This window comes from Myotis yumanensis, unplaced genomic scaffold (genome assembly GCF_028538775.1).
Source record: "Myotis yumanensis isolate MYYU_CA2020_CCGP unplaced genomic scaffold, mMyoYum1.0.hap1 SCAF_1, whole genome shotgun sequence".
Lineage (NCBI taxonomy): Eukaryota > Metazoa > Chordata > Mammalia > Chiroptera > Vespertilionidae > Myotis > Myotis yumanensis.
Genome location: NW_027223752.1, coordinates 187,225,862 through 187,253,687, shown reverse-complemented (window position 1 = coordinate 187,253,687; position 27,826 = coordinate 187,225,862). Strand labels below are relative to the sequence as shown.

Here is a 27,826-nt window from a genome sequence, read left to right as displayed (position 1 = left end):
ACAAAAACAAGAAATACATTTCTTCTGGTCAGAAGACTGTTTTCTGTACCCAATTTTAATCCTGTAAATCATGACTACTTAGTCTGAACTTGAATGTGTGTCTTTCTCTTGCAAAATTTCAAGATCACAAGGCTAAGAATAAAAAATTTCTAGGCTAGGGATATAACGTGATAACATTATAGAGGAATCACCATTTTTCACTCTATTCAATTATCCCCATGGCTGCTACACTGAAAGCGAGGAAGCCCACACTTCCATAGAACTCTGCATTTATCATCACAAACCCTCCACCCATTGAAATGCCTCCCTTCAATGAATCTAAATGCCACGGGCCCATTCTAGCCACAGTATTGACTTTGTCTGGCCCATTTATAAAGAATATTTACCCAATAAATGATGATTCTAGTGGTCAAACGGGGCCAATATTAGCATTTAGAAAAGGCAATGATTATATGTTTATTTGAGGGACAGAAATATTTTATATTCTGTACCTCTGAGAATGGAATAAGGTATTTTTACCTACCTGAGAATGTTCTAGGTGCTGACATAAGAAAACATACCAAGAGCAGTCTCTTCCACTCCCTGCCTTTCCCACCTCAAGCCTTCTTCTGGAGGCCTTTGGAGGAACAATAATACTAGCCCCAAGCTTATGAATTAACAAGCATAATTAAATGTCTACTATGTGCTTAACATTATGCCAGGTACTTTCTGTGAAGACACAGAAAAGTATGTTCATTTTACTACTAGGAAGGTTTTATGTTTCATTTATGAAGAAATGCTTTGCTTCTACAGAGCTGGAACCTGTCCCAGGATTGAACTTGAGTGCATTCTAATTGTTACAATTTAGAATTACTAAGAATTAGAGACCTATACAAACATATTTCTCCAGTGCAACTAGAGTTTAGTTTTCTCTAAATACTGATGTCAGCTCAAGTCCACTGATGTGCTTTCCTGAATATTGTTAATATTGTTGCTCTTTTAGAGCAAAGAGATAAAGTGGGACTCAAAGCACCAAGGCTGAAATTAGTCTCCATCTGCCCAGGGTAGAATTATAAAGGAACATCTCTCACTGAGACATTGTTCTAAGAATTTTACATGGATCCACCTATTCAGTTCTCACAGCAGTTCCATAGGCCGGTGCCATTATTTGTCTCATTTTATACATGAGATAAATGAGACCCAGAGAAGCTAAGCAATCTAGGCAAAATTGTAGAGCTCATGGGCGGTGGAACTGGGACTCCAGTCCCTGCAACCAGTCTCCAGAGCTTGTGCTCTTAACCATACTGCCTCTCAGGAGAGTGGGATTGGAAAATGCAATGATAAAAACCAAAACAGGGCAATAAAAGCTGAAAGAAGAGGGCATGGAATCCAAAACCATCCATTCTTATCGCAAACATTGCAAATGAGTGCTAAGAGCTCTTTCTTTGCTGGGGGGGGGGGGGGGGGGGGATGGGATAAAAGGAGAAGATAGAGGGATGGAGAGAGGACAAGGGGAGGGGGAGGGAAGGAGGGAGGGAGAGAGGAAAGGAGGGAAGAAGGGAGGGAGAGAGAGAGGACAGGCTGCAGTGCCATTCCTCTGTTCAAAGTAATACAACTTTCCTTCCCATAAATTAGTGGTCTGTGTTGGCACACATGAAAAAAGATATAACTTTGCAATGGGTATATAGCATCCTTTATCCAGCAGAGAGCCCTATAGCAAGTCAGCAAAAACCGCTCTCTGCCAAAAATGAACCTTCATAGCTTCCAAAAAAATCTATTTAGAAAGCAAACAGCATTTAAATTTACTTGAAATGATTCCCTTTTCTGTGACTGCTCCAGAACATGGGATTCTGTTCTTCTGGGGGAACTGAGGAATTTCCTCAATGCTGACTGGGTTGATTTGGACTTTGTGCCCTTTCTCAGGTCATGGGAAGAAGTCACCATGACCTACCAGCCTGGAAATTCTGCCAAGAGGCTGAGAGTCCTGGGAATCTGCCCAGCCAGCTTCGCGGAGGTCAATGAGCGCAGTCTAGACATTAAGTATTAGTCTTAAAAAGAGGAAGACAGATACGATATAGTTTCAAAAGGCTGAGGAACCAACTGTGAGTAAATATTTTAACCACTGATATACTATCTTGGGCTGAGTTTTCCCAGGAACCTATCCATCAACACTGATGAAAAATTTGAATCTAGTAGCTCATTACATTCTATATTCTTAATTATCTTTTCCTGAAGGAAAATTACCTTGTCTATGTGAGTGAAGCATCACTTAAGTCTATTAAAAATAAAAAACATCATATGCTAGGCTAAGAGACGATATGGGCATGTGCTGTGCCCACTCATACATCATTGGTGACAGTGGAGAGGCACAAGTCAAAGCCAAGGGTTGGATAGAATAGAAAGAAGTCAACACGACCACAAATTACAGCTGCCAACAGATGGATTTCCTTCGGGTTCCCACATATTATAAAACCAATACTTTTTAGATGATAGGGGTATATTTCCTAAATACCCTATTTTTTAAAGTTGTCATTTGTATGGGTTAAGATCTCAGAAGTCCAGGGAGAACAGAGAGCGACACACACACAGAGAAGCAGCTGTTTCCCTGCACCCTAAAAAAGTACAATAAACTAATGATAGTTGAATTTTTTCAATAAACTCTCCAACCTGAGGAACCTATTTCTAAGACTATAGGCAAGGATTCTGGATGGGACTCTAGGTTACCATATGTAGATGGAAGTTACAACAGGATAAAACAGAGCATTTTGATGGCAAACTGAAAAACCACTGTTTTTCATTTCCAAGTAATTTGTGAAACAAATCTCTAACCTTTAACCCATCCCTGGGATTCATCTTATCCCTGACCCTCACCCCATCCATCACCCTCAGCTGTCCATCACGCCTGGCCTATCTCTGGCCTATGCCCCTGGGGTGGGAGTCAGGGTCAGGGCGAGGAGTCACAGGGAAGAGGTGAGAATATCTGTTTTGCACATTACCTTTAAATTAAAATGCTGGAAGTTCAATAGTGCTATGTCAGAATATCCCTACAGAGTCAACGTATCCGGGTGCAAATATCTTGCACTGAGAAATGGAAAAGTATCAAAACACAAAAAGATATAAATATCAACGAACATAAAACAGGTGGCAGGAGATTCCGTGGAGCATGCTGAGGCTTATTCTCTGCTGCTCATCCACCCAGTACACACCTACCATGTGTCAACTCTAGTTCAATAGTGTGGGCTAGAGAGGTCACAGAGGAAGAAAATCAGAAGATAGGGACTAGGTCTACCCTCCAAGAGCCTGCCTGAGTTTAATATGTACCCTAGAGTAAGCCATTTCAAGTCTCGGCATATTTGTTTTTCCTCTATAACATATTAACGATAACAATTTCCTTGCAATAGGAGGCACTCAATAAATAATCATGAATGAATGAATGAATGCATGTATATCCCCTAGATGTTTTGAGGCTTTCCAAATTAAGGAGTGAACTGGTTGGTCTTTGGCTGAAAATAAGAACAGGTGATCTTACAACTATGTAAGGTGGTGTTTAGGTAGTAGGCCTTGGGATACTTGCTGTCTTTGGCTAAACACTGAAATCCCCACTCCTCCCCAACACCAGCTAGCCGTTAACATCTTATTTTAGTGTAGAAATTACCTTGATAAATAAAACCTGAAAATCAATATTCTTTTCTCAACAACTATGAAAAAGAAAAACAGTGCTTTTTAGAATAAAATGGCCTCAAAATGATATCACACTAATGAACAATCATGTATATAGCAAATCCATTTATTAAATAAATCTTTATTGAGTTCTTACTACCTGTGGGATATTATTTTATTATTTCTAACTGAATCAGCCATTGTTCCTTCCCTCTAAGAGCTGACTTTTTAGGGGAAAACTAGACCCATAAATTAGCAGCTAGAATCCAATGGCAGAAGAAGATGGCAAAACACTAAAAGCAGTGGTTTTGGTATCCAACTGCTGTTTGACCCAGTGATCTCACTTCTAGGAATATATTCTAAGGAACCTGAAACACCAATAAAAATATATATATGCACCCCTATGTCCATAGCAGCCTTATTAACAATAGCTAAGATCTGGAAACAGCCCAAGTGCCCACCAGTAGATGAGTGGATTAAAAAGCTATGGTATATTTACATAATGGAATACTATGCAGCTGCAAAAATGAAGGAGCTCTTAAACCTTGCCACAGCATAGATAGACCTGGAGACTCTTATGCTATGCAAAATAATCCAGTTAGAGAAAGACAAATATCACATTATCTCACTTATATGTGGAATCTAATGAACAAATAAACTAACCAACAAAATAGGTCCAGTGGTATGATGCATGGAACAGAATAACAGATCTCAGTGGGAAGGGGGATGGAAGGGTCAGGATGGGATTAGCCAAAGATCACATATGCATATATGCATAACCCATGGACACAGACAATAGTGTGGGGAAGGCCTGTGGCAGGGTGGGGGTTGGGTGGGAAGGGACAAAAAGGGGGGGAGGGGAAATGAGGGACATCTATAATACTGACAACAACTTTTTCAGAAAAAGTGAGGCAGGGAACAGTTATGTAACCAACCCAAGGTCACATAAGTAGTAAGTGGCAGAACCAGATTTCAAAACCAACAGCCAGATCCCAATAGTCCATGCTGTTGGGAGTCAATCATATAAATGTCCTAACAGAAATAAAGAAGGAAAAGCATTAGCCTAGTGGTGAGGGGGGAGAAGATTCAGAAGAAATGTTTAACAGACTTTATATGTAAATAACTAGGCAAAAATCAAAAGGAGGCAGATATTGACTCAGCAAAATGAAGAACGCTCTAACACTGTCTCACTAGTGAACAGTTAGGCTCATAAAGTTCCCTGTCAACAGAATATCCAGGTAGAGGCTAGAAGTCCACCTATAAATGATATCAATGGCAGTAACACTCTGGGAAAAGTGAGACTAGAGGATCCCTAAAGTCCCTCCTTTCTCAAAAGTCTATAATTTTAAGAGCATTACATGGACCTCACTCTCAGGAAGCAGAGAACAAGACAAACTCAGCAGAACTCAATTAAGATGGAGATCTAATAGGCAATTAAAAAACTATCAAGGTAATGAAATGGGTGGCATTCAGAACAGTGGGCACTCACACCACTAAAGATGATTATCTCTGCTACCTGTTTCCATATGAAGAAAATTCAGAAATGGAAACAGCACAGCAAACAATGTCATGGTATAAAATCCTAAGAAATGCCAAGTAACAAAAATATGAGACACTAATCAACTCATTATGCATCTGGTTTTCCATATCAATCGATGGCGTCAAAGAATTTATTTGAGTTGTTTGGACTGTGAAATCACTTCTTTCCCCTCAAGAAGGAGAAGATCTAGTTAAACCTGAGATTAAAGAGACGGATAAAAGTGCCCCCTGGACAGCAATGGCCAGGAATTAGACACGCTGCTACTACTGTGGCAGGCAGTCTTGAGACATGATCCATTACAGAGATGTCTTCCACCAGACGCCAGGGAGGCTAATCCTTTTGCAAAGCATGACAGCTTCTCAAACTTGATTGTGGTGAATCCAAACCAGATTTTATGCTATACGATCAGCTTTCTTTCGCAATACAAAATCATTTTTATATTGTATTGGGTATTAAGTTCATTAGATTTAAATTTGCAAACAAAGATGCAGATGCCTGCAATGCAGCCTGCTCTGGACTCCCTTGAGGCTCATCTCGCAGAATAAAATGTCAAATAATAGCGAGATAGAAATATATTGAATCAGGGCTTCTCTATTTTAAAAATGCTGTCAAATGGTAACAGAGTTTTCCACTTCCTTAAAGAGAACCATTCAAATTTCCATCTCTGAAGAAAGAAGGTTACAATGTGTCATCAGAACATTCTTATTAATACCATTGCTTTTCAAGTGAATGTCATCAACTCTGAAGCCTTTATTACTCTGACAGCAGTCTGAAATTCTTAGAGGCTGACTTACCTTTTTGCAGTCAGATAAGGACTTCTCACTGCCCAGTGTGCTGAAAACGGTGGTCTGCAAAACAGGAAGGTGGGAGACACATTAGAACCGTCGGAGTGTAATGATATAGGCCCAGACCTGTGCATCTCCAATCAAGGTGGGTACCACTTCCTGGAACCCCACTGATTTCTCTGGAATTTAAAAAGTGTCTGCCTTTCCCTGCTCCCGGTGCCACACACACACCCCCAACTGGAACATTTATTATAGGAAACAATGACCCAGTGAAATAAAGATTCTTATTTATATTCATTTCACACAAAAAGGTAATTGTAGCACAATTAGGTTGCCAAAGATCATACACCTCAGAAATAGACCAGAACTCAAAGACAAGTTGTCTGACTCCAAAACCTACCTTCTCAACCACACATGGTACTTTCTCTTTATCTTGAAGAGGTATGTCCAAAATGTCAAATGCCAAAAATCTTTCAAATGATAACTTTTATGAGCTGAGTGATGAATGGAGCTTCTCTCCATTCATGAGGTTTGTGACTCTGAACAGCAGTACCGTACAGGCTTGCATCTCATCTCCTCTTTCTTTAGCACATCATCATCCCAGTGATTGACATATTTGTGAATCTATTTTCTTGACCTCATGAACTATTAGAAAGGCACTTAAACATTCAAGGCCAGTTGAAATTTACAAGTTTGTTACTTTTGGATTATCCTATGAAGTGTTCAACTGAGCTGTGGTCAGCCACATACATAGTATTTGCTTTTATGTTTCAGTAAATCTTTCTTTTTCTTTAATTACAAAACTAATATGTATTTTTAATGAGTTAATCACCATTCTAACCTATCCTACTGAGGTAACCAAAAATAAAAATTTGTGTTCATCTTTCCACACTTTCTCTACACTCACATGAATTACATGTTAATTATATTTACTATATTAAATATGCACATATAGAATTTTCTTTCTTGAGATCACACCATCCTACTAACACTATATTATCAACATCTTCCCAAGTCAGTTCATATAGACTGACTCATTATTCTCAATAGCTATGTAACATTCCATAATATGGATACCCCATACTTTATGTATGCATTTCTTTATTGATTGATATTTAGTGATTTCCAGGTTTTGATTCTTTTGTGTTGGTTTTCTTTGTTTGCTGCAATAAGTATCTTTAGATAAAAAGGTAGATAGATAGATAGATAGATAGATATAATATATATTATATATATATATGTACTAATAATTTTATTTTGGTTGAATAGGGTCAAAAGAAATGTATAATAAATACAGACTTTGGTAAGGCTTGAAGATCTAATGTATGTAAACTTTCTCCTATGCTCTCCTCATATATCATAAAAATATTTACCACCTCACCTAGAGTTTTATTTTGTTTTGGGACAAGCACTAGGGAAAGTTAAGAATCTGAGCCAACACATGATCTGCCCCCAAATAATATGCAGTATTAAAGGACAGAAAACACAGATGTGGACACACACACACACACATAAAAAATATCATTAATGAAGAAAAAATAAGTTTAAGATTTAGGTTGGGTGTGATCCTTAAATTTGGTTTGCTGGCAGTTTTTATTTGTGTTTTTATTTTGTTTGTGAGGGAAGAAATACATGTTATTTAGAAAGTTTGAATTAAAAGGGGAAAACTAGAAAGAGGGAAGAATTTTGGTGTTGGAAGAAAAGAGGAAAAGCAAAAGTCAGAAGGGAGGAAAGGTTCATAAAAACAGACACCAGAATTACCAAGAAAAGGAAGAAAATGACTCCCATAACGCAACAGCCATCTTTGCTCAAAGAATGAGGGCACGTGATTCATTCTTCTTATCATAACCTGTCCCATTGATCAAATTTCAACCCTGACAAACAGCAGCCTGTGTTGGCAGGACCAAGCATAGTCCTGGAGTTCCATGCCATATTTATCTATGCTGCTGCCCGGTTTGCCTTCGTTTCTCTCATTTCTATATTCCTTGGGGATGCAAGGGAAGATATCTTTGCTTGATGTTCAAAGATTATATCACTAACGAGAAAGAGAAAAGCCAAAGGAGGCAGTTCTCACATGCTATAGTGAGAACCCCACCTGCAATCTTTCAATCAAATACCTTCCTCATGACCTTCATCATCTTGACACATTTGTATACCTGAGCATCCTGGCATGGGGGCCCTCTGTTCACTCTCAGATTTCTGCTCCAGCGAGGTAAAGACTAACAAGACTTGGTCACTGCTGTGGCCCCATTACCTAGCCCAGTGCCTGAGACAAAGAAGGTATCCAATTAATATACATTGAATGGATGCCAAAAAAGAAGGCATAGGCAAAACTGTAGTCCTTATCCCAAAACACTGTCTGGGAAGCATAATGCTAAAAATGCAGCCTCACATGTAGTAAGTAAAGCCAAAGGAGAGAAATAAAACTCCTGAATGATAATAAAATACATTTTCTTTCTATTTAGCATACGTCCATTATCTATTAACCATTTGGTTTGGCTAAATCAATGTTTCAATGTTGGACCTATGAACATTTTGAACTGGATAATTCTCTGTTGTGGGGGATGGGAAGGTATGCATGCTGTGCTGTGCACTGTAGGATGTTTTGCAACATCTTTGGCCTCTACCCACCAGATGCCAGTAAAACGTGCCCCTCCCCATGTCAGCTGTGACAACCAAAAATGCCCCCAGACATTGCCAATGTCCCCTGGGCGGTGCAAAATTACCCCCAGCTGAGGACAATGGGTCTAAACTCTAGAGGAGCTAGTTACAGAAATTATTCTAATTCCCTGGCTAGTGCAACAAATTTTTTTCCTGGAATTTCTCTTCTCGTCTATGATTTCAAATCACATTCTCAGTCCTAAATGGAAGTCAGAACCTGAGGAGAACCCAAATTCCAGCTGTGTGTGAAGACTGTGTGTGGGCAACTTGAGAGACTAAATGCATTTTTAAGCTCAGACACACCACTGGGGAGAGTAAATTAACTAACGTGTCTAAAAAGGACAGACATTAGTGCTATAAACCCAGGGAAATGATCTTTGAAATTAAACAATACCATTCAACCTTCAAGAACAGTGTCAGGTACCCGGAGAAACACAAGGCAGGAGAAATGAGAGCCAGAGATGGGTGAAATTGGCCTTCCTGAACAAAATTAATACAATTAGCTCTAAATGTTACATTTGTAGAAAAGAAACACTTGAGCCAAAGGACAAATGTATGGTGAACTCTCAGCACCCGGAAGGAGTGTGAAAGAGGTACATATGGCACGGGTCACTGAGAGTCCGTCTCCTTAATTTGGCCATTTTCTAAAGGGATTTTACTTCTACGCTTGGTCAGTCAGTCTCATTCCGTTCCTGTCTAAAGACTAAGCGGCATTCCAGTTCCCTAATTGCAGCTATTGTAAATGACTTTGGGTGGGCTTTCTAAACCTTCCATAACATGTTCACTTTAATTACTGAAAATGAAAGACTCAAAGCATGGCAACTTACGCATGCTGTGACCTTCTTGATTGTTGCATCAATATTTTTCTACTAAAGAGGAAACTCCTCATGAGTCCCCTGCACCAAAGTTGCAGGATGCTGCATTTGTCACAGGAGCGCCAGCGTGATGAAGCACAAGGGCTTTTGTAGCGCGCTGACTTCTAACCCTGTTGGCAGGGTGACCAGCACGGGGTGAACAGTATTGTGCATGGACCATTGTAGCAATTTCCCAAAATGAATCTAGTAGGGTGGGGCCCCACTGTTTTCCATGTATGCACTGATGCCTGAAATTCCACTTATTAGAGCTCAGTTTTTAGCATACGGCTTTCAGTCATAATAGACAAACCCTCAAGAGATGCTAGGGTGAAAAGGGGGAAATTGAACACTTCATGTCTTATAATTCGTTGGTCTGTTACATCTTAGAAGGAATGAGTTTATCAGATCCTTTCCTACAAGCAGATATTTTAAAAAATAATAATTTCAAACGCAGACTTAACAGGAAATGAAGACTTACATCATGAAGACATTGGATACTCAATGGTGATGGGAAAAGGTCTAAAGGCACAGATGGCAGGTTAGACTCCCTAAAATGCAGACTGTGAGATGGAGGTGAGCGTGCAAGAGGTTTATTAGAGAGTGCTGTTGGGACCTCCACTTGTAGAAGGAAGGGGAAGGGAGCAGGTCTGAGCAGAGGGAGACGTTGGGCTGTGGTATAAATTCAGCAAAGGTCTCAGCCAACCAAATGGGGAAATCTAAAGATGGGACCGACCTGTCCCATGTGGGATGAGGGGAAGAGCTGCCCTGGGAAGGGGGCATCACCATAAACAAAATGATTCTTTTCAGCCAATGGCAATTCCCTAAGAGGACTGACAGCACAGCGCAGCCTAGCAACAGAGAGATCGGTGTGGTGCCCTGCTGTGTCCACAATTAATATATTTTACTTTGATATACTTTTGCTAAGGACAGATACTGGCTATGGCAAACTTACTTTAGTCAAATGGTGACCCCTTATTAGAGATGACAGTTTTGCTGGCCTTTTATGATAGAGTTGTTGGGCAGATAAACAAACGGACCACTTGCTCAGGAGTCTAGGTGTTTAATTCTTGTCACTTCCTAATAGACCTGCTTGTGGGCTTATGATGGACTGCTGGCCTCGAGGTCTTGAATTTTTCATTATGAAACAAGGAAACCCATATGCATTTCCTTTGAGGTTATAATAGCTCTGGCTAATTTGGAGAAAATGGGCCTGATACTGTCAGGTATATTGTTTGGAAATCAGTGTGTATACTGCCAACTTCTTTTCTCCATCCTCTGAGGAGGAATATTTGACTAGATAACACGGTTTGCTCTTGATTATGAACAGAGGTAGAGAGTTTTACAGGTGACCCACAAAAGCATAGCTGATAAGATGTTTTTACATCTGACTTGGAGACACACAAATTATGGTTAATTCAGAAAACAGAGGTGCTTACACATGTCTTCGTCAAATTACCGCTAACAGCCATGTGTAGAAATATTCCAATGGGCAGAAAGGCCAAAGCAACCCAGAAGGAAGAGTGACTTGAAATAACAACTATAAGGCCTTGGTCAGAGAGCCCAGATGGAGGAGCAGTGATTGAGGGTTTATCCAGTCCCGCCTATGGAAAGAAACTTCTGGCAGGGCAGCTGCTTATCCGAGTCTCTCGGGCGGGAATGTTTTGCAAAGTGACTGAACACTGAAAAGAGACTCCATATGTTCTATACTCCTTTTTAAGGGAGAGTATACCTCTGAGAGTTATTACAATGTTATTTTATTCCCGCTAAATTAGGTTTAAAAAAACTGAAATAGATATATTCTATCTCTGCTGAGCCAATTTCTGCCATGGAATGTCTATAACTAAGATTTATATTTTAAAACCAGCAAACATGTGACATGATTAAATTGGAACAAAGTCAGGTGCAAATGAAGAGAATAGCATTGAGTATTAGATTATAAAAATTAAGGAATTCAGAAACTAAATATCTGCGATAGATGGTAGTGTAATGAAATTTTATGTCAAACATCAGTGCCTGTGTGTGTGTGTGTGTGTGTGTTTTGTTCTCAGCCAGATTCCACCAAACAGAGGCCAGCTAGTTTTGATAAATGGTCAAATTCCATTGAAAGCTATGAACCATGTAAAGGAATGATGCCTGCATAAAGCATCTTCATTTGATACCTGCAATTTGCACCCCACAGACACACTGGATGATTTCTTACTCCTTGATGGATGTCATGACTAGGCCTACTCATATTACTAACAATTTGAAAGTCTCTTACACTTGAATCGATGGCTCCCAAAAGTGCATACTACTTGGATGTTCTCATAGACATTTTAGTCAGCCAATTTTAGGATTTCTAGCATGAATTTCCATTTGGTCTTCATATTTAGTAGATTAGTATTGATACATATACACTGAAAATAGTGGTAGCCCTCCAGGCAAAATATGGCATTCATATTTATTTTTTTTTAACTGCATAGTTATAAAATACAACCAGCTAAAGGAAAAAAATTATACCCTGGAATAAATGATAAAATTACAGTGTTTTCTTGTAGCCCATGAATACTGAAAATTTCAATTAACCAAGTGAAAAGCCATTGAATATGCCAGCAGGATTTATATCCCAGACTAATGACCATCATCTGCATCCTATTTAGCTAATGAAGGTTTGGAACACTTGTGGATAATTAAGGGAAAGCTGATGGGAGGAAATTTGAGCCATGGAAAGATCAAATCTGTTTATGTCTGCATTTAAAACTAAACATATCTAATAGTTCACTCGATCAAGGCATAATGTCTGTTCATTTGGGATAAGATAGATTCTCATAAGTTATGAGCCACCAGCATGGCTTGGTGGTTGAGCATCGACCTATGAACCAGATTAGCTCCCCAAACATGAAAATCATTCCTCATTCACTTATTCAATAAATTCTTACTGAACACCCACCATGTACCCCTGCCCTTGTGGATCAAAATGACAGCACCAGGATTTCCCTAATGTTTTCCCACCACTTTCCCTCTTCCACCTTAATTAAGTTTACAGCTCTGGGTTTCACTTTACCCAAGGAACTACCATCCACCTGTCTGTCATAACAGTGACAGCATAGCTGCAAGCCAGAGGCAGGATGGGAAAGGACAGGGTGTGCAATAGGGTACCTCACTTATTCTGAGACCTGGGAGGGCACTAAGGGGTGAGCCTCAGACTTCCTCATGTGAGGAAGATGAAAGACTGAACCAGTCATTTCATTCAACTCTTAATATCCCACTTAAGTAGGAGCACCTTAAAACCCCCTCTCTGGACCCCAAACATAATCTCCAACAAGTTTGTGTTTAACAAAGGCCATGCTTCAAGGACCTGCAATCCTAGAGTCTAGGTCAATGTTGAAAATGGCATGTTGTAGAAAATCAAATGACAACTCCATCTTAAGTACACATGTTTGTGTCTCTCAGAATCACTTCCATGTCTGAAAGGAAGGCCAAGTACAAAAAATCAGCAAAATCAGAGCCTACACATATCCAGGTGAGCATAACTCTAAGTCAATAGATCTCAACCATTGGTGGCATAAGAATCACCTGGGAGTCTTGATAAAACCCTAGAGCAGTGGTTCTCAACCTTGGCTGCACATTAGAATCACCTGGGAATCTTTTTAAAATCCTGATTTCTGGGCCTCATCCTCCGGAAATTCTGTTTCTTTGTTATTGGGTGGGGCCACAACATTAGTAACAAAGAAACAGAATTTCCGGAGGATGAGGCCCAGAAATCAGCATTTTAAAAAGATTCCCAGGTGATTCTAATGTGCATGAGAACCACTGCCCTAGAAGTTCTGATTCAGGAGATATGGGGCAAGGCCCAGGAATCTGCATTTCTAACACATTTCCAGGTAAAATTGATGCACCATACCTTGAGAACCAGTGATCTAAGATATACCCAAGTAGTTAACAGTAATGATAACTATGCCTTTTATAACCTCATAACAGAAATAAAACAGTATTTTTGACTGGAATTTCCATAGCATAATTTTAATTAGTAACAATACTAATAATACCTTCTGACGTTTATATAAAACTTCCAATTTCTAGAGCTCTTCAACACACACTGTTTCACTTGAATTTCCAAACAACTCTATGAAGTAGTTGTTATACTCACTGTAGAACACTAAGAAACAGAGAAATGCCCAGCCGGCATGGCTCAGTGGTTGATCGTTGACCTATGAACCAGGAGGTCATTGTTCAATTCCCCATCAGGGCACAGGCCTGTGTTGTGGGTTCGGTCCCCAGTGTGGGGTATGCAAGAGGCAGCCAATCAATGACTGTCTCTCATCATTGCTGTTTCTATCGCTCCCTCTCCATTCCTCTCTGAAATCAATTAAAAATATATTTTTTTTAAATAAAGAAAGAAACAGAGAGTTTAAGTGACTTGCCCAAGTTTTCTTAACTAGTAAGCAGTTAAATCAAGGTTCAGGTCATTGGCCTTCAGAAGTATTTCTAGGATAGCATGTGCTATGAGAATTATACTCTGGGATCATCAGAGTACAATATGAAATTCACTTAAAAACTAACAATGTGAGGTTACTCTAGTCTCATATCAATGTCAAAGGTGCTTTACTAACAACTTAATATTAATTCCTTCTTACTCAGCATTGTTTATAAAAGCTAATGAGACTTTGCATTCATGGTGAGTTTTATGAAAGATATTTCTTTTTATTCATTTCAGAAAGGAAGAGAGAGGAAGAAAGAGATAGAAACATCAATGATGAGAGAGAATCATTAATTGGCTCTCTCCTGCATGACCCCTACTGGGGATCAAGCCTGCAACCCAGGCATGTGCCCTTGACCAGAATTGAACCTGGGACACTTTATCCACTGAGCCAAACTGGCTAGGGCTCAAAGAGATTTTTTTTAAAGCTTCCTTAAAAAAGGCTAGGTCGAGCAGAGACTGAGAAATCCTATATAATAAAAGGTTAATATACAAATCAACCAAAGGGCAGAATGACTGGTTGCTATGACACACACTGACCACCAAGGGGCAGACGCTCAATGCAAGAGCTGCCCCTTGGTGGTCAGTGCACTCCCATTGGGGGAGCACCGCTCAGCCAGAAGCTGGGCTCATGGCTGGCGAGCGCAGCAGTGGTGGCAGGAGCCTCTCCCACCTCCGTGACAGCACTATGGATGTCTGACTGACGGACATCCCTGAGGGCTCCTGGACTGCAAGAGGGCACAGGCCAGGCTGAGGGACACTGCTCCCCCCCCACCCCAGTGCACAAATTTCATGCACCGGGCCTCTAGTGTATACATAAAGTCCAGATACAAAGTTAAGGTCAGCAGCAACTGTGAACCCTAGGAACATGGGAGAAGAGGTGTTAGCTTTTTAGTATGGGTCCCCCCCGCCCTACAGGGAGTGAACCTTTGATGTTTTCAGGTTAGTAGCTTTGGGGTAGAAACCTGTAGGGAGCTCTGAATCTGCAGGGAGCACAAGGAACTCCATGGTTTACAAACTGCACAGGAGTAAAAGACAGGACCTGAGCATGTTCTCCACAAACAGCCACCAGAACCAACTCCCTTGCTGTGCCCTCAAACCCTTAACTCTGGTAAGGAGGATTCTGCATGCCAGCTAAATGCTGTGCTTTGGGGCAAGGGATGGAGACACTATCAGAACACAATTCATGAACCTTACCACAGTATTTCAATGTGGCCAATTAGTGCCAAGAGGAGCAGAGCCACAAAGCAGCACAACAAAATGCATCATATCAGGACAAAAGGCACTGAGCGGAGTAAAGCTTCATCCCACACAGTGGCAGACCAAGTCTCCCTACAAATCACCAACTTAAGATAACAAGGCTAACAGTGCCTACTCTGGGTCATCCCATTATTTTTCCCAGAGCCGAAAGGAAGGGAAAGGAAGAAAGAGATAGAAACATCAATGATGAGAGAGAATCATTAATTGGCTCTCTCCTGCATGCCCCCTACTGGGGATTGAGCCTGCAACCCAGGCATGTGCCCTTGACCAGAATCGAACCTGGGACACTCCATCCACTGAGCCAAACTGGCTAGGGCTAAAAGAGATTGTTTTAAAAGCTTCCTTTAAAAAGGCTAGGTGATGTGGTAAATGCTGAAGGAAGATGGATTGAAGGAATTGAGGCAAATAAGAAGAGCAAAATATTTATGTATATTCTGACATCAAAAGAATAGTGAGGAAACTTTATATTAAAATTCTATGTATATAAGCATCTACAATTTTTTTTTTCATCTACAATTTTTGAGTCAATAGCTGTGGAACTTTATTTTTTTAAATATATTTTATTGATTTTTTTTTTTAACAGAGAGGAAGGGTAAGGGAGAGTTAGAAACATCGATGAGAGAGAAACATTAATCAGCTGCCTCCTGCACACCTCCAACTGGGAATGTGCCCGCAACCAAGGTACATGCCCTTGACTGGAATCAAACCTGGGGCCCTTCAGTCTGCAAGCCGATGCTCTATCCATTGAGACAAACCAGTTAGGGTTAGCTGTGGAACTTTAATAAGACATCAACTACTTTGAAAGATTACTACTCTAAACTAGGGTATTTAGATCCTAGCAAATCTCTACTGCACCTTATCCAGCTCCTTTGGTGAAACTTATCAAGCTCCTTTGGTGATTCCACATTGCACTGTAAACTCATCGAGGCCAGAGGCCAACTTTTAATCATCTTTGTACCCTATATTTTAGCACAGTGATGGTCACGGGGGTGAGGATGCAGAAGGAACTTCATAAATGTTGAAAGTATAGTTAATCAGGTAAGGGAGGAAGAGAGGAAAAAGAAAGAAGGAGGAAGGAGGCAGAAAAAAAGGAAGAGTAATGGTAACGGGGGTGCATATTATGTGGGAAAAGTATTATGAATTGAATTGTTGGCCCCAAAAGGAGATGTGATGTCCTAACCCAGTGATGGCGAACCTTTTGAGCTCGGCGTGTCAGCATTTTGAAAAACTGTAACTTAACTCTGGTGCCATGTCACATATAGAAATTTTTTGATATTTGCAACCAGAGTAAAACAAAGATGTATATTTTTTATATATTTAAATGCCATTTAACAAAGAAAAATCAACCAAAAAAATGAGTTCGCGTGTCACCTCTGACACGCATGTCATAGGTTCGCCATCACTGTCCTAACCCCTAGTACCTGTGAATGTAAGCTTTTTTTGGAAATAGGATGTTTGCAGATAATCCAGTTAAAATGACATTTTTAGGGTGGGTCCTAATCTAAATGACCAGTATCCTTATTTAAAAAGGGGAGATTTGGCCCTGGCAGGTGTTCTCAGTGTTTAGAGTATAGGCCCATTCATTGAAGAGTCAATGGTTTGATTTCCAGTCAAGGGCACATACTACCTGGGTTGCAGGTTCAATACTTGGCCAGGTCAGGATCCCATGCAGGGCGCAACGAATAGATGTGTCTCTTTCACATTGATCTCTCTCTCTCTCTCTCTCTCTCTCTCTCTCTCTCTCTTCTTCCTCCCTTCAACTCTCTTAAAACTCAATGGAAAAGTATCCTTGAGTGAGGATTAAGAATGAATAAATGGAGGAAAACTAAGATGGCGGCATAGGTAAACAACGGAGTTTGCTGCCTCGAACAACCACTTCAAAAATACAACTAAAAGACAGAATGGACATCATCCAGAACCACAGGAAGACTGGCTGAGTGGAAGTTCTACAACTAGGAGGAAAGAGAAAAGCATACCGAGGCTCAGAGGAGGCGCAGTGCAGAAGTAAAATACTAAGATGCGGAGTGCATGTGGAGCGGGCTGGTGGCTGAGGGTGCGGTTGTCGTTTTCAATCGGGAGGGAGTCTCAGGCTCTGAGCTCCAGTTCCGGGTGAGTCTCTAGTGACCCAGACTCATACGGGAGAAGCAGGACTGTCTGACATCGCTCAGAACCCTAGGGCAGCTTTCTCTCCGTGGGGCTTGCAGCGATTACTGGGACACTGAGAAGCAGAGCCTCTGAGGGCAAGACTGAGAGCAGCCATAATTGCTAACCCTGCCCTATTGATCCCATGGGACCTGCCCTGCCCAAGCCCTGCAGGGAGGCTTTTGCTGGATAGCCTCAGGCAAAGGCTAGATTAGCACCTCCCTAGAGATCCAGGAGCCAGGAAGCCCAGAGGTCAGAGTGGGACCATCCAGTTTGCAGCTCCGTGGAACCATAAAAGACACACTCGGGAGGCAGACTCAGTGAGTACCAAAGCCCCATCAAAGCAAGTCTAGCCCCAGAGGGGTGTCTCCAGCACAGAAGTTCTCCCACTGCAGACACAGCTGATTCTCAAAGCCAATTGGCCTGGAGGTCAATTCCTCACAGTGATAACTACAACAATCAAGGCTTAACTACAACAAGACTGTGCACAAAGCGCACAAGGGGGTGCACCAAGAGTGTCTATCTCAGGTAATTGGGACACTTAGTACAGAAAGCCACTCTATCGACACAGCGAAGCATAAAAAAATGCCAAGACAAAGAAACAGGACACAAATGACAGAATTGGAGGAAAGCAAACTACTGGATATAGAGTTCAAAACCACACTTTTAAGGTCTTTAAAGAACTGTCTAGAAGCCGCCGATAAATTTAATAAGGCCCTTGAAAAGACTGGTGAGACCGCCGATAAATGTAGTGAGATCTTCAAGAAGACTGGTGAGACCGCCGATAAATGTAGTGAGATCTTCAAGAAGACTGGTGAGACCGCCGATAAATGTAGTGAGATCTTCAAGAAGACTGGTGAGACCGCTGATAAATGTAGTGAGATCCTCAAGAAATCTAATGAGACCCTCAATGTTGTGATAAAGAACCAACTAGAAATTAAGCATACACTGACTGAAATAAAGAATATTAGGGGAGGAGAAAATGGCGGAGGCTTAGACGGACGTGTTGGTGCTTTGTCCCGGACCAGATAGGGACGAGCAGCTGAAACGGGTAACAATCAGCCCGATCAAGCTGGGGAGGTTCAGCTGAGAGACAGTCTGCAGCCAGGAAAGACAGAAAACTCCTAAAAAATGCGGATGGTTAGAGATTGAGGCTGAAACCTCCCTCTGGGCGCCAGCGCAGCGGCGAGACCGCGCCATCTCAGGCAGCGTTTACCGGCATCCAGAGATCGGCTACTAACCCAGAGGCAACGATTCGCAAACAGCGCGACTGCAAGAGCCAAGGGGAGACCTGCACCCCTCCACGGAAAGGTTAGACTTACCTCAAAGGTGCGGTTCGCAGTTCAGGTTGGAGCGAGGAACGCGCACGCGGGCGCAGGGGGAAATCTGCATCCGCCAAAATCCGCGCTCTCCAAAATCCGTGCCTATAGAGGCCAGCGTGTCTCGCAAGGGGGGAGGGCTCCCGCAGGGCTGCTGCCAGAAGGTAACACTATAAATGAGCCCATAGTTGGACTGGATGCAAAAGGGCTGCCTCAGAGTTTCCCTGATAGCCGGCTACTTGTTGGTGCCAGGGGCTTGAGCGCGCGCAGACACTCCGCGCGGTTCTGGAGGGTGGAACCCTGCGAGTTCGAACAGCTTCCCAGGCTCTTGTTTGCACACTTCCTCTTACTTCTGTGAGTTTGATTGTTGAGCCCAGTGCATGTGAGTGCCCAGTTGGGGTCACTAGCAGAGCTTGTAGGGGAAGATTGTTTTTGGGGAGCCTGGGAAACAGAGCTGGGAGTGGCGCCGGGGGAACCACCTCTGGGCGGAGCTGGTTCAGGTACAATAGAGAACTAGTCGGAGAGAACTTATAGCCTCGGAGGTCAACCCAGACACACTGCCACCCAGAGGCAGAGCCACGAACTGACTCCTCTGTAATACAGATAAGGCAATAAGGACTGTGGCTTGCAACAAGGAGGAACAGTGTATCAGAGGGAAAGTCAACATTCTCCTGAATTCCGGGCGTGCCAATAAGAAGAGTAGAAGATCTGAAGCACCTGCATTAATGCACATTTTTATTTTTATTTTTTTAAATTACTTTTTCTCCTTTTAACTAAGAAAACATTTTTCTTTTTTTTTTTTTTTCCATTTTTCTTTTTCTCCATCACCCGATTTTGCCCTTTCAGCTACTACATTTTTATTTTTAACTAGTATTATTACCGCTACCATTTTACCAGTTTTTAAAGTGTCATCTTATCTTGTCTTTATTTTATTTTGGGACTAATGTTCTCCATTCTATTTTCATCGTTCCTTTAGCAACATTTTTCTCTACCTCAATTTGCCTCTGTGCTAAACAATCTTCCCCACTTTTTCCCTTTTGCTGTCCTGTTTCTCTTACCCTACTCCAGCTTTAGATCTTCCCTATTCTTTTTACACTCTGTCAAAATTTAACCCTGCTTAAATATCCTATGTCCAATTCCCTGTTCTAAATCCTTATACACCTTTCCCTTATCTTCCTTCACTATCCATTTTTTTTCTCTCTCTTCTTCTTCTTTTCTCTCTCTATTGTTTTATCGTTGTTTGCCTGATTGACGAGTATATTGTTTTTCTTTTTTTTTTTTTCTTTTTCTTTTTTTGATTGTTTGTGAGGTTAGACTGCTTATTCTTTTTATTTTCCTGCCCCTCCCTCTCTCCCGCCCCCCCGGTTATTTCTGCGCTTCTCTGTCCCCTTGCGTCGCTTGATATTATTGGTTGTTTGTAGTTTGTATTCATCTCCAGGAATCTGTTGCTGCAATTTGTTGGTATTAGTGGCAGACCTATAGGAGTTTTCTCCTCACATAAATAGTCTCTCCCCCTTTTACACTTCACTCTCTTTTCTCTCTTACTTTTTTTCTTCTTTCTTTTTTTTTTCTTTTTTTTTGTTTTTCTTTTTTTCCTCCTCTTTTTCCCCTCCCTTTTCCAATCTCATTTTTGCACTCCTTTTTTTCTTTCTTTCTTTTTTCTCTTCTTTCCCCCTTATCTCCCAACTCTCTTAGCTCGGGTGACCACCTTTATTTGGGGTTAGTAATATCGTAAATACAATAGTGTTCAGTGCCTGGTACGTTGTGCCTTGTTGTGTTGTATTTTGTGCCTCTAAATCAACGCAACAGATTCAAGCAACAGCGGCCTCCTGATCACCACACGCTCTGCCTGGGGAACAGTTGCTGCGTCTGAAGCCTCCCTCCACCAGCCAGAAGAGCCACCACAACTGTGAACAGCACCCATCAGAGGCCCTGCTATCAACAGAGGAGCCGCTGCTACCACAACCGCCCAAGGAGCAACCACAGACCGAGGAGCCACTGCCACCCAGGGAGCAGCCACTGCCACCCAGGGTCCAGCCACTGAACGATTCAACAACTAGTAATGTCAGTGAGATCAAACATGGGTAGACAAAGAAACCCCCAAAGGAAAGAAAAGGAGGACTCGCCAGAAAAGCAGCTAAGTGAGACAGAGATATGCAACATGACGGAAAAAGAATTCAGAATAAGGTTCCTAGAGTACATGCACCGGATGTTCAAGAAGCAAGAAGAAACAGATGAAAAACTCAACTACGTACGCAAGAAGCTAGAAGAAACAGATGAAAAAATCAACAACTTAAGTAAGTCCCAAGAAGAAATGAAGAGCGACATAGCTGCAATAAAAAACACCATTGAAAGTATCAACAGTAGACTGGGAGAAGCGGAGGACCGAATCAGTGAATTAGAAGACAAGGAAGCAAAACACACTCAAACTGTACTGCAAATGGAGAAAAAAATTAAAAGACAGGAGGAGAGCCTAAGGGAACTTTGGGACAACATGAAACGAAGCAACATACGAATAATAGGGGTGCCAGAACAACAGAAAGATGAACATGGATTAGAAAACCTATTCGAAGAAATCATATCAGAAAACTTCCCTGAGGTGGGGAAGAAAAAAGTCACACAAGCCCAGAGAGTCCCAAACAAGGTGAACCCGAAAAGACCCACACCAAGACACATCATAATTACCATGGCAAATGTTCAGGATAAAGAGAGAATCTTACAGGCTGCAAGAGAGAGGCGGAAAGTAACATACAAGGGATCTCCCATTAGATTATCAAATGATTTCTCAACAGAAACACATCAGGCCAGAAAAGAATGGACGGAAATCTACAAAGTGATGCAAAGCAAAGGACTGAATCCAAGAATACTCTATCCAGCAAGGCTATCATTCAAAATTGAAGGGGAAATAAGAAGCTTCACAGACAAAAAAGGGCTAAGGGAGTTTATCACCACCAAACCAGCCATGCAAGAAATGCTAAAGGGACTGGTGTAAAAGAAGAAATATCAAGCTCAGAAAGAAAACAGCCACACACACACACACAAAAAAAAGAAATGGCTACAAACAAGTACCTTTCAATAATAACTTTAAATGTAAATGGACTAAATGCTCCAAATAAAAGACATCGAGTGGCTGAATGGATAAAAAAACATGACCCATACATCTGCTGTCTACAAGAGACCCACCTCATTGGAAAGGACTCACACAGACTGAAAGTGAAGGGATGGAAAAATATCTTTCACGCAAATGGAAAGGAAAAGAAAGCTGGGGTAGCAATACTTATATCTGACAAAATACATCTCAAAGTGAAGGCCATAACCAGAGATAAGGAAGGCCACTTCATAATACTAAAGGGATCAATACAACAAGAAGATATAACCCTGGTAAACATATATGCACCCAATGCAGGAGCACCCACATACATAAGAAAACTTCTGGAAGATATCAGGGGAGATATCGACAATAACACAATCATAGTAGGGGACTTTAATACACCACTGACATCACTGGATAAATCCGCTAGACAAACAATCAGCAAAGAAACAGCAATCCTAAATGACTCACTAGATCAGATGGACTTACTTGACATCTTCAGAACACTACACCCCACAGCTGCGGAATATACATTCCTCTCAGGTGCTCATGGGACATATTCAAAATAGACCACATATTGGGTCACAAGCAAAGTCTCCACAAATTCAAGAAGATTGAGATCATAAAAAGCATCTTCTCAGACCACGATGGCATAATGTTAGAAATAAACTACAATAAAAACAACCCAAAATACTCAAACACTTGGAAGCTGAATAGCATGTTATTAAATATTGATTGGGTTACCGATGACATCAAAGAAGAAATTAAAAACATCCTGGACACTAATGACAATGAAAACACAACAATCCAAAACCTCTGGGACACAATGAAAGCAGTCCTGAGAGGGAAGTTTATAGCTCTACAGGCCTATCTCAAAAAACAAGAAAAAATGGTAGTTAATCATCTAACTCTACAACTCAAAGAATTAGAAAGAGAGCAACAAGAAAACCCCAGAGTGAGCAGAAGGAAGGAGATAATAAAGATTAGAGCAGAAATCAATGACATAGAGACCAAAAAAACAATACAGAAAATCAATGAAACCAAGAGCTGGTTCTTTGAAAGGATAAACAAGATTGACAAACCCCTCGCCAGGCTCACCAAGAAGCAAAGAGAAAGGTCCCAAATAAACCAAATCAGAAATGATAGAGGCGAAATAACAACAGACCCCACAGAAATACAAATGATTGTTAAACATTACTACGGGCAACTCTACTCCAACAAACTAGACAACCTGGAGGAAATGGACAAATTCCTAGAAAAATACAACATTCCAAAACTCAATCAGGAAGAATCTAAAAACCTCAATAGGCCAATAACTATGGAAGAAATTGAAGCAGTCATCAGAAAGCTTCCAGCAAACAAAAGCTCAGGGCCAGACGGCTTCACAGGGGAGTTCTACCAAACATTCAAGGAAGAACTAAAACCTACCCTCCTCAGACTACTACAAAAAATTCAAGAGGAAGGAACGCTTCCAAGCTCATTCTATGAAGCCAGCATCACCCTAATACCAAAACCAGGTAAAGACATCACAATGAAAGAGAATTACAGGCCAATATCCCTCATTAACATAGATGCCAAAATCCTCAACAAAATCTTAGCAAATCGGATCCAGCAGTACATCAGAAGGATCATACACCATGACCAAGTAGGATTTATCCCAGAGATGCAAGGATGGTACAACATCCGTAAATCAATAAATGTGATACATCACATAAACAAATTGAAAGAAAAAACCACATGGTCATATCAATTGATGCAGAAAAAGCATTTGACAAAATCCAACACCCATTTTTGATAAAAACTCTCAGAAAGGTGGGAATAGAAGGATCATACCTCAACATAATAAAAGCCATATATGACAGGCCCACAGCCAACATCATACTCAATGGACAAAAACTAACACCATTTCCCCTAAGAACAGGAACAAGACAGGGATGCCCACTCTCACCACTCCTGTTCAACATAGTACTGGAAGTATTAGCCATTGCAATTAGGCAAGAAGAAGAAATAAAAGGCATCCAAATTGGAAAAGAGGAAGTAAAACTGTCCTTATTTGCAGATGACATGATATTATACATACAAAACCCTAGAGACTCCATCAAAAAGCTACTAGACTTAATACATGAATTTGGCAATGTAGCAGGATACAAAATTAACCCCAAGAAATCTGAGGCATTTCTATACACCAATAGTGAACTTTCAGAAAGAGAGATTAGAAAAACAATCCCATTTACCATCGCACCAAAAAAATTAAGATACCTAGGAATAAACTTAACTAAAGAGGTTAAAGACCTCTACTCAGAAAACTACAGGACGTTGAAAAAAGAGATAGAGGAAGACATAAACAGATGGAAGAACATACCATGTTCTTGGATTGGTAGAATCAACATCATTAAAATGTCCATACTACCCAAAGCAATCTATAAATTCAACGCACTTCCCATTAAAATACCAATGGCCTTCTTCAAAGATCTAGAACGAACTCTCCAAAAATTCATCTGGAATAAAAAAAGACCCCGAATAGCTGCAGCGATCCTGAGAAAGAACAAAGTAGGTGGGATCTCAATGCCAGATATCAAACTGTATTACAAAGCCACTGTTCTCAAAACTGCCTGGTACTGGCACAAGAACAGACATATAGACCAGTGGAATAGAATAGAGAGTCCAGAAATTAGCCCGAACCAATATGCTCAATTAATTTTTGACAAAGGAGGCATGAACATACAATGGAGCCAAGATAGTCTCTTCAATAAATGGTGTTGGGAAAATTGGACAGATATATGCAAGAAAATGAAACTAGACCACCAACTTACACCATACACAAGAATAAACTCAAAATGGATAAAGGACTTAAATGTACGACAGGAAACCATAAAAATTCTAGAAGAATACAAAGGCAACAAAATCTCAGACTTATGCCAAAACAATTTCTTCACTGATACAGCTCCTAGGGCAGTTGAAACTAAAGAGAAACTGAACAAATGGGACTACATCAAAATAAAAAGCTTCCGCACAGCAAAAGAAACCATCAACAAAACAACAAGAAAACCCACCTCGTGGGAAAACATATTTGCCAACGTCATATCTGATAAGGGCTTAATCTCCAAAATTTATAGGGAACTCATACAACTTAACAAAAAGAAGATAAACAATCCAATCAAAAAATGGGCAAAGGATCTAAATAGACACCTTTCAAAAGAGGACATTCAGAAAGCCAAGAGACATATGAAAACATGCTCAAAGTCACTAATCATCCGAGAGATGCAGATCAAAACAACAATGAGGTACCATCTCACACCTGTCAGAATGGCCATCATCAACAAATCAACAAACGACAAGTGCTGGAGAGGATGTGGAGAAAAAGGAACACTTGTGCACTGCTGGTGGGAATGCAGACTGGTGCAGCCACTATGGAAGGCAGTATGGAGGTTCCTCAAAAAATTGGAAATGGAACTCCCATTTGACCCTGTGATCCCACTACTAGGAATATATCCCAAGAAACCAGAAACACCTATCAGAAAGGATATATGTAACCAGATGTTCATAGCAGCACAATTCACCATAGCTAAGATCTGGAAACAGCCTAAGTGCCCATCAGTAGATGAATGGATTAGAAAACTGTGGTACATCTACACGATGGAATACTATGCTGCTGTTAAAAAGAAGGAACTCCTACCATTTGCAACATCATGGATGGAACTGGAGAGCATTATGCTAAGTGAAACAAGCCAGTCAATGAAGGAAAAATACCACATGATCTCACTCATTCATGGATAATAAAGACCATTACAAACTTTTGAACAATAATAGATACAGAGGCAGTGCTGCCTCAAACTGATTGTCAAACTGCAGTGGGAAGGCCAAAGAGAGTTGGGGGGCAGGAGGGAGGGGAGTAAGAGATCAACCGAAGGACTTGTATGCATGCATATAAGCATAACTAATGGACATAAGACACTGGGGGATAAGGGAGGGTAGGGGTTTGTCAAGGGCGGGGGGGAAAAAATGACACTTATGTAATACCCTTTGTAATACTTTAAGCGAAAAATAAAAAAATAAAAATAAAAATAAAAATAAAAAAAAAATAAAAAAAGAATTCAATCGTTATTTCGCTGGGCCAGACCAGCTCAGAGCTAGCAAAAAAAAAAAAAAAAAAAAAGAATATTATACAGACTCCCAACAGCAGACCAGAGGGTCGCAAGAATCAAGTCAAAGATTTGAAATACGAAGAAGCAAAAAACACCCAAGGGGAAAAGCAAAATGGGAAAAGAATCCAAAAATATGAAGATAGTGTAAGGAGCCTCTGGGACAGCTTCAAGCGTACCAACATCCCAATTATAGGGGTGCCAGAAGATGAGAGACAGCAAGATATTGAAAACCTATTTGAAGAAATAATGACAGAAAACTTCCCCTACCTGGTGAAAGGAATAGACTTCCAAGTCCAGGAAGCACAGAGAACCCCAAACAAAAGGAATCCAAAGAGGACCACACCAAGACACATCATAATTAAAATGCCAAGAGCAAAAGACAAAGAGAGACTCTTAAAAGCAGCAAGAGAAAGAAAATCAGTTACCTACAAGGGAGTACCCATACGAATGTCAGCTGATTTCTCAACAGAAACTTTGCAGGCCAGAAGGGAGTGGCAAGAAATATACAAAGTGATGAATACCAAGAACCTACAGCCAAGACTACTTTATCCAGCAAAGCTATCATTCAGAAGTGAAGACCAGATAAAGAGCTTCACAGATAAGAAAAAGCTAAAGGAGTTCATCACCACCAAACCAGTATTATATGAAATGCTGAAAGGTATCCTTTAAGAAGAGGAAGAAGAAGAAAAAGGTAAAGATACAAATTATGAACAACAAATACACATCTATCAACAAGTGAATCTAAAAATCAAGTGAATAAATAATCTGATGAACAGTATGAACTGGTGATTGTAATAGAATCAGGGACATAGAAAGGGAATGGACTGACTATTCTTGGGGGGGGGGGAAGGGGTGTGGGGGTGAGTGAAGAGATTAGACAATAATCGTGTACCTATGGATGAGGACAGTGGGTGGGGAGTGAGGGCGGAGGGTGGGGTGGGAACTGGGTGGAGGGGAGTTATGGTGGGAAAAAAGAGTAACTAATGTAATAATCTGAACAATAAAGATTTAATTTTTAAAAAAAAAGAATGAATAAATAAATACATAAATACATAAATAAATAAATAAATAAATAAATAAATAAATAAGGGAAATTTGGGCACAGACACTCACAGAGGGAAGATGAGGTGAAGGTAGCCGACTGGTGATGGAGGCAGAGACTGGATGGATGAAGCTGTAACAAAGAAACACCAAGGACTGACAGCCACCATTAGAAGCTAGGAAGTGGCCAGGAAGGATTCTACTCAGAGTCTCAGAGGGAGCATAGCTCTGCTGACACCTTGATTTTGGACGTCTGGCCTCCAGAACTATGAGAGAATAAATGCTGTATTAAGTCACCCAGTTTGTAGCACTTTTTTATCGTAGCCCTATTGAAACTAACTCAGAGAGAGGCTTTCTATTTATTGATCACCTATTACAGTGGTTGACAATCCTTTCCTGTAAAAAGACAGACAATAAATATTTTGGGCTTTGTGGGCCCCAAGGTCTCTGTCACAACTCAACTCTGTCACTGTTACATAAGAGGGGTTATAGACAAAACATAAATGAATATGTGTGTCTGGGTTCCGATAAAATATTATTTTATAGACACTGAAATTTGAATTATATATAATTTTCATATATCATGAAATATGATTCTTCTTTTGCTTTTGCCTAACTATTTAAAAATGTGAAAACGACTCTTAGCTTGAGGCCATATGAAATCAGACAGTGGGCCAGATTACACCTGAAAGCTAGAGTTTTTTCCCTTGGGTCCAGATCTAAGAATCAGAAACACCTGGCTCTCGTCCTGGTGCCACTAATTATTATTCTTGTAACCTTCATTACATCACTAGCTTCCATCTTCAAAAAAGCATAATAAACTTTTCCCTACCCAGCTGCATGGTTATTAAGAGGATAAGATGAAAATCAAATACCTTAAAATATTTTGC

At 40.7% G+C, this 27,826-nt stretch overlaps 1 protein-coding gene across 1 annotated transcript in view; it reads right to left on the bottom strand.

Annotated features, from left to right (window-relative positions):
- Positions 1 to 27,826, bottom strand: part of RASGEF1B (RasGEF domain family member 1B) — a 532,983-nt gene that overhangs the window by 335,650 nt on the left and 169,507 nt on the right. The window contains exon 3 of the mRNA XM_070394093.1: positions 5,974 to 6,027. Coding sequence (XP_070250194.1) covers positions 5,974 to 6,027 — 54 coding nt within the window. The remainder of the gene's footprint in view (positions 1 to 5,973; positions 6,028 to 27,826) is intronic.